This window comes from Sapajus apella, unplaced genomic scaffold, assembly GCF_009761245.1.
Source record: "Sapajus apella isolate SASKATOON/1434 unplaced genomic scaffold, GSC_monkey_1.0 scaffold2692, whole genome shotgun sequence".
Taxonomy (NCBI): domain Eukaryota; kingdom Metazoa; phylum Chordata; class Mammalia; order Primates; family Cebidae; genus Sapajus; species Sapajus apella.
The window spans coordinates 1-8,072 of NW_022439618.1; the positions used below are offsets into that span (position 1 = coordinate 1).

The 8,072-nt window shown below is 47.3% G+C and overlaps 1 protein-coding gene across 1 annotated transcript; it reads left to right on the forward strand.

Annotated features, from left to right (window-relative positions):
* The first annotated feature begins 6 nt into the window (after positions 1-6).
* Positions 7-1,213, forward strand: LOC116547325 (tubulin beta-8 chain). Its single transcript, XM_032273309.1, has one exon. It carries the CDS (start codon positions 49-51, stop codon positions 1,048-1,050), a length of 1,002 nt encoding a protein of 333 aa, XP_032129200.1. The 5' UTR covers positions 7-48; the 3' UTR covers positions 1,051-1,213.
* Positions 1,214-8,072: the final 6,859 nt, after the last annotated feature.

Consider the following 8,072-nt stretch of genomic DNA (forward strand, 5'->3'; position numbering starts at 1 on the left):
GCCGGGAACAACTGGGCCAAGGGGTACTACACAGAAGGCGCGGAGCTAATGGAGTCAGTGATGGATGTTGTGAGAAAAGAAGCTGAGAGCTGTGATTGCCTGCAGGGTTTCCAGCTGACCCACTCCCTGGGTGGGGGGACTGGGTCTGGGATGGGTACCCTTCTCATGGGCAAAATCCGGGAGGAGTACCCAGACAGGATCATAAACACATTCAGCGTCCTGCCCTCGCCCAAGGTGTCAGACACGGTGGTGGAGCCCTACAATGCCACCCTCTCTGTTCACCAGCTCATAGAAAATGCAGACGAGACGTTCTGCATTGATAACGAAGCACTCTATAACATCTGTTCCAGGACCTTAAAACTGACCACACCCACCTATGGTGACCTGAATCACCTGGTGTCTACTACCATGAGTGGGGTCACCACGTGCCTGCGCTTCCCGGGCCAGCTGAATGCCGACCTGCGGAAGCTGGCCGTGAACATGGTTCCATTTCCCCGGCTGCACTTCTTCATGCCCGGCTTTGCCCCGCTGACCAGCCGGGGCAGCCAGCCGTACCGGGCCCTGACCGTGGCTGAGCTCACTCAGCAACTCTTCGATGCTAAGAATATGATGGCCGCCTGTGACCCCCGTCATGGCCGCTACCTAACCGTGGCTGCCATTTTTAGAGGTCGCATGTCCATGAGGGAGGTGGATGAGCAAATGTTCAACATTCAGAATAAGAACAGCAGCTACTTTGCTGAATGGCTCCCTCACAACGTGAAAACAGCCGTCTGTGACATCCCACCCCGGGGGCTAAAAATGTCGGCCACCTTCATTGGTAACAACACAGCGATCCAAGAGCTCTTCAAACGCATCTCCGAACAGTTTACAGCTATGTTCAGGCGCAAGGCCTTCCTGCACTGGTACACGGGCGAGGGCATGGATGAGATGGAGTTCACTGAGGCCGAGAGCAACCTTAATGACCTGGTGTCAGAATACCAGCAATACCAAGATGCCACAGCTGAGGAGGAGGAGTTTGAGGAGTGCACTGAGGAGGAGGAGGTAGCCTAGAAGCTTCCTTTTCTAGGTAAAGTGGGGAAGCAGTGTAGATTCTTTAGTGTGTTCTGATAACCATTGTCATTACACACTTCTTTGAGTCTTTACATCTCCTCCTGCTGCATTTTAAAGCATTTTCATAGTAAGTAGTTTGACCTAATAAAACATTTCTATAGCATCTGGTTTCACCTCCAACTTCTTTCTATAGGCCCTCTGGGTACTGCTTCCAGATGGGCATACTGGTCCTGCAAGGCTGCAGCTGTCTTGGGCTTCTCACATCCCAGGAACAAGCAGTCCAGTGGCTCCTGGAGGGGGTCAGTATGAGCTGTGGACATGGCAGGCAGGCTTCATGCAAACTTGGGGCTAGCCTGGGCCTTGGACAGCTACTTGGTGGGAAACCTATTTCTGAAGGCAAGCCTTGGTTTATCCCATTTACCGAACTTCCAGGGGACCAGCTGGGCCTCTGTTTCTGGAATCTTATAAGTGGTTAGTGACCCTGGTGGACGATGTTCCCAACGTATCATCTCAGGGTAGGAATGTGGTCAGACAGTTGGCCCTGAACCAGCAATGAAGGGTGGGCAAGTAGGGTTCCAGCCACCCCCTCGCTATAATGGCCTGGATGTATGTGTGTGGCCTCATTCTCTTGAGGAGGTGGGCACAGGGTATCTGGCAGGGGCTAGTGGGCAGGAATCGAGCGCACCATATACTCATATGCAGTGAACCTCCTATGGAAGGGAATTAGGTCCTGAAGGCCATAGGTGCAGTTGCTGGCCTGCTTGCTTGGGGTAGTCTCTCTCCAAAGGCACAGATGGGGTTTCTGAACAGGGCCTGGGAAGATGGGCAGGTGCTCACAAGTGCCGTTTTCCCGACTGGCAACCAGTGAGGGAAAAAAATGCCTGCATGGAGGTCTGACCTGCCCTAGTCTGGAGGGCTGATGTTCTCTGGAAAGGTGGCTAATGGGCACTCTCCTGTCTGTCCCCCACTCCAAAACATCAGGGCAAAAATAATCCAAGATTGTTAGGATGAGACTGATGAGGGTGGCACCTTTGGGGATAGGTTCATTAGCCCAGCAGTCTCTTCCCCAGGCTTCTCAGGAGCCTGGACTTCAAGACCTGCTTCGAGGAAGCTGTCAAATAAGATATGTGCATGAGCTGGGTGCTGGGCAGCATGCCAGGACAGTGCTCTTCTACCTGGCTCTTGTAGAACTTGTCCATGGCCTATGTGATGACATCTTGGTAATTTTCCACCCACTCATATCAGACAAGACAAAGCCAGTCTAGCCTGGGGGTGGGTAGATGTACAGGTTCCACCCCAGGTCCCCTGGGCATACCCACCTGCCTCAGATGTGTCAGGGAAAACAGGTGAGTTTCCTCTTTTTATTGTCTGAATGTTAGCAATGGGCTATTGGGGGCAAATGAGACCAGGCAAAGAGGATAGTACCTCATCTTGAAAGAAGTTTCTCCTGGAAGCAGAGGGGAGATGGGAGAGGTCTGCCATACTTCCCCAACCTGTTCTTGGAGCAGGAAAAGGGGCCTCTCTGACAGCCCTCCTCAGTGGCTGTCACCCTTTGAGGGGTATCCTTGACCAGCCCAGCCCAGGCACACACCCACCTGAGATGACCTTGCATGGATCCAGTTGGGAAGGTTCAGCTGCAGCAGCCACCGGAACCTGCTCACACCTAGTGTCTCCACTCGAGCATGGGGTCAGATGCACCTTCCTCCTGTAGCAGTAGTGGTACAGCCGGAGTGGCAGAGGGGCAAGTCACTACTGCAATTCTCACCTGAGTCTAAGTAGGGGTTGGGATTGGTACCCACGTATTTCCCAATTACCTGGTTCCATCTGAGGGTTTTATGGATAGGAGTGGTGCTCTTTCAGGCATCGTATCCATATGCTAGCTACAGGCTTGGATTTCCAAAATTTCTGGAGTCTCCCCCTTCCAGCCTGGCAAGCATGGGGAATAATAGGGGAAGGACTTTTACCTTGAAGGCAGCAGTACCTGTCTGGGTATGTTCTCTACCCCTGGTGGCCCCTCGCCCCTAGTTGTTTACTTCCTTGGGTGAGAGTCAGCTTAGGATCTCAATACTCTTTTTTTTTTTTTTTTGAGACGGAGTTTCGCTCTTGTTACCCAGGCTGGAGTGCAATGGCTCGATCTCGGCTCACTGCAACCTCCGCCTCCTGGGTTCAGGCAATTCTCCTGCCCCAGCCTCCTGAGTAGCTGGGATTACAGGCATGCGCCACCATGCCCAGCTAATTTTTTGTATTTTTAGTAGAGACGGGGTTTCCCCATTTTGACCAGGATGCTCTTATTCTCTTGACCTCGTGATCCACCCGCCTCGGCCTCCCAAAGTGCTGGGATTACAGGCATTGAGCCACCGCGACTGGCTAGGATCTCAATATTCTTGTAGGACTTCAGAACTATACAGACAGGGGCCAAGGAGGGAGCAGCATCTGGAACTGGCAGCTAACCAGTATAGTGGGGGGTCATAGGACTCAGCTTGGTCTCAGCAGGGAATTCAGGGAGGCTTGGATATGGGCATGATGTGGAGCAGGGGCCCTTCTGCATGCTGGAGTCTTTGAGTAGTTGCACCCTGGTGCATCCACAGGTGTTCCCCACCTGGAGTGCAGCTGTGGATAGAAGCCGGCATCATTGTGGAGGGAAGAGGAGGAGGAGGCAGGACGAGTCTCCAGGGCAGCCCCAGCAGCCAGAAAGGGACTCTGCAAGTGAGACGCAGATCCGGTCTGTGGGCCACTTAGCAGCTGCTTGGCCGGCTGCAGATCACCTGACCTCTGCTCACCAGTAAATGGGGGTTGCAGCAGCACTTACCTTCTGGGACTCCTGCAACTTGAAGGGAGAGCATACATCATGTGTTGAGAATGCACCTGACTCAGGCAAGCTTCTCCAACAGCACCACATCAGATTAACATCCAACCTGTATAGGACAGCATCAGATCTCCCTATTCCTCATTGCAACTGTAATAAAAGGGAGTCTGTTTCCTAGGGGAGCAAGTACAGGCATATTTGTGCAGTGGGCACATGACTCAGGTGGGGGAAAGGTCCTTGGATACATGCTGGTTTCACTAGGAATCTGGTGTGGGTTTGGCCTGGACTCCTGGACCCCTCGAGGCCAGTAGCCCCCTGCATGGGACCCGGACTGGGAGGTGGGTGGGTGGGCTGAGCTTTGAGGGAAGCTATTGTTTGGCCTCATGGGAAGGTGGTTGTTGATGGTTCAGTTTTGCAGGGCTTGTGTGATCACCCAAGGAGTGCAAATTGCCTTTAAAAAAAAAAAAAAGCCAAAATTGACACAGGCTCACCAGTTGAAAAGGTGAGGAATGCTGGTAGTCGTCTTCACCTGCCTTTTCCCCAGAAGTAAGTGGTGTTCAGAGACGGATTTGGTTCCTTCCCAGCCTTTCCCCTTTGCATGTAGCTGTGTGCATGTACTCAGGTATATGCACACACACGTTTCCTGGCGGGGTTACTTTTTTTGTTTGGGGGGGAATAACTGGTGACGCAGCCTGGCATTTGCTTACCTTGTCTTTTAGTGTGAAGTCCTCTATAGAGTGGGCATCGGGTACTTACTAGCTGGCCTTAGCTGTTTGGCTGCCTTGGTTTCTGCTCTTCACAGACATGCTGGCCACCCAGTGTGACATTCAGTGGGCTTGTTCGCAGCTAGTATGATGAGACTAGTGAATAAGGTTGCAATTCCTTTGCAAGGAAATGGATGGTAGGTTAAAAAGAGCTTCAAATCAAAATTAATGGCAGAATAGCAAGATAAGAAGTTGGATATATTCTTCAAAGAAGTTCCTTTGTTATGACTGCAGAGTATTCCATGGTGTATATGTGCCACACTTTCTTTAGCCAGTTTCTTTTACAGACTTTGCCTGAGAGTGTGGAGATCAATACTCCCAGAGGCAAGACCAGGTTAGCAGTGAAAGGGTGGGGGAGTTCCAGGGTTTAAAAAGTCCTTCTCTTATATCAATAACACTTCAGTCCATTCTTAGCTCTACTTTTGCTTTGTCAATGAGGCCTTGGTTCCATGACCACAGGTAAATGTCCCCTCCAACCATTTCTTTTTGTTTGTCCTCCAGCTGTTAGTGATAGACCTTGCTTTAATAGGAAGCAAGCGGTAGGGCAGGAATTTCTCATCACACTGTCGGTGCATATCTTGTGTGCACGTGTGCAGGAGTATGTGGTTGGTTTGCTCTTGAAATTTTCAAGGTGAGCCTATGATCAAAAGCCAGGCATAACAGTGTTAAGTGAGTGGCCTGTGATTCTCAGTTATCTTTATGTCAGCATTCCTTTCTCCAGGTACTGAAAGAAGACAAGTTTCCCTGCTTTCTAAAAAACCTCTGTTTAGGCATGAAGGGGAGAACCAACTGATTAGAGAACTGTTAGTTTTCAAAAGGCCTCATTGCCAGTGGAAAGGAGAGAAAGAGAAAAAATGACCTTGCAGAAAGCAAATGCTCTGATGATGCATGCATTACTGCCAATTTTTTTCTTTTTTTTGCATAAGAACTAAAAACTAAACACTGCTTGAGGCTCAGAATTTCTCAGGGGAAAAGATAAAAGGTTATTTTCCTCTAAGGACAACACCTAATATTTGCACCACAGGGTAAAGTAATTTTCACAAGTATTATTTTCTTTGCCCATTTTCAACCATAGGCTGAATTAGACTTTACTTTTCATTTTTGATTGAATCTGTCTTTGCTTGAGCAGTGGTTGATAGAGGTCCTTCATATCCCTTGTTAGTTGTATTTCTAGGTATTTTATTCTCTGTGTAGCAATTGTGAATGCGAGTTCACATGACTTAGCTCTCTGATGGCTACTATGGGTGTATAGGTATGCTTGTGATTTTTACACATTAATTTTGTATCCTGAGACTTTGCTGAAGTTGCTTATCAGCTTAAGGAGATTTTGGTCTGGGATGATGGGGTCTTCTAAATGTACAATTATGTCATCTGCAAGTAGAGAAAATTTGACTTCTTCTTTTCCTAATTGAATGCCCTTTATTTCTTTTCCTTGCCTGATTGCCCTGGCCAGAACCTCAATACTAGGTTGAATAGGAGTGGTGAGAGAGGGCTGACAGAAGTTTTCTGAGTGACCCAGAAAGTTCTCAGTGTGAGATAATGATGGGGGATTCAATGACTCCATTACATCTCTGCTGGAATTGCTTTCTGGAGACTTTGAGATGTCAGAGTTGAAATGTCACACAGGAAGTCACTGGGCTGGAAGATAACTAGAAGAGGTAGAGAGTCCTGATTTTGTACCTTGGTTCTGCCACTTACCAATTCTGCTGCTCTTGTTAGGGAGATTATGTTAACATACTAGCACCAATAATAATCACTGAAGGTTATGAGTTCTATATAGTAAGTAGCATTTGCCTCATTTTACAGAAGAGGATGCAGCATCAGAAAAGTTAGTTGCTTTCCCTAAGTTCCCTGGACACATTTATTACCTGGATGCAAACTCAGGCTTTGTGATGCCACGCCCTGTGAGAATTCCATCACATCATCACTGTCTTCCCCAAATGGGTTTGGCCATAATTGAACACAGGAGAGACCCATTGTTAAGGAACCATAGCCACATCAAGGAGTGGTTTGGACTCTCAGCATGCTGCCCACTAGTAAAGCTCACATGTGTTCTGTTGAGTGGTTTATATAACATAGAAAAACCCAGCGATAGTGCTTTGTTGTTGACCAATAACAACAAGACTCTTCTGTTCTCTTTTGTCTTGTATTCTCTCTCAAATTCTGTGCTCTGATTAGCAGCTGAATCTCTCATTCTTACCAAATGATTCAATTCATGTAAACAAGTATATTTGTTTGTAGCATTGCCATCACTCTAATTCTTGGTAAAAAAGAGAGAACTGAGCCATCTTCCATAAGATCATTGGAGAGATTACTGTGACAACACATTTATAGTGCTTAACACAGTGCCTGGGACAGAATAGCACCTTTTATCAGTCATAACTATTATTAGTGGCATTTTAAACTAGCTGTGCTTGCAAGTATGTCACTTGGCCTCAAACTTTCACAACTAGCTGTCGATGTATCTGCAGCAACACCCAGCTCCAATACACACAATTTCTAAAGTATCTGATGTCAGGGTTTTGGATGTAAAGGTTGCTCACTTTTTTCTCTTTCTCAGAATTGGTCTCTACTTTCTTTTCCCATGACTACTTGTATTTTTAAGATAAATTAATTTGAAAATGCAAAGTAGTCTAGCCTCAAAAGTATCATAAGTATAAAATAATAATGCCAGACTTATCTTGGAAACCTTATCCTACCCTCTCTAAAGGCAAATATCTGTTTATTCAGGTCCAACACTTCACTGAGAGGCAATGAGATTTAAGCCCCATGCCCATGTCTCAGGGCCTGTTCAATCTTAGAAGAGAAGCTGCTCCCTGTGATTCCCAAGGCAGACAGTGGTGAATTCATTCTAATGAACATGGAACAGTCAGGCCATTTGTGTCCTGGGACGTGACCCAGGGGGTTAATTTCCCATCTCCTGGTTAATTGCTTTCATGCTCAGGCTGAATGAAGCCTCAGTTTTCATTTTGATTGAATCTACCTTTGCTGACAGAAGTTTTCTTGGCAACTCAGAAAGTCCTCAGTATAAGAGTATATGATGGAGGATGCAGTGAATCCATAACATCTCTGCTATACTTTCTGGAGATTTTGAGATTTCAGGGTTGAAATGTCACATTAAGTCACTGGACAGGTAGATAACTGAAGAAATGGCCCCATGAAGGCATTGTTTATCCCTGTTCCAAACATATCTGGCTCCTTTTGAGAGGCAAATAAGGAATGAAGAAGAGAGTTATTCCTGAATTTGTACCCTGGTTCTGCCACTTACCTGCTCTGCTGCTCTTGCTAGGGAGATCATGTTAAAATATTAACACCAATAATATCACTGAATGTTATGAGTCATTTGTATCCTCACTACCCAAAATGTGGTCCTTGGGCCAGCAGTGTCATTATTTCCTGGATGCTTGCAAGAAATGTAGACTCTCAGGCCACATCCCAAATTAGAAATTCTG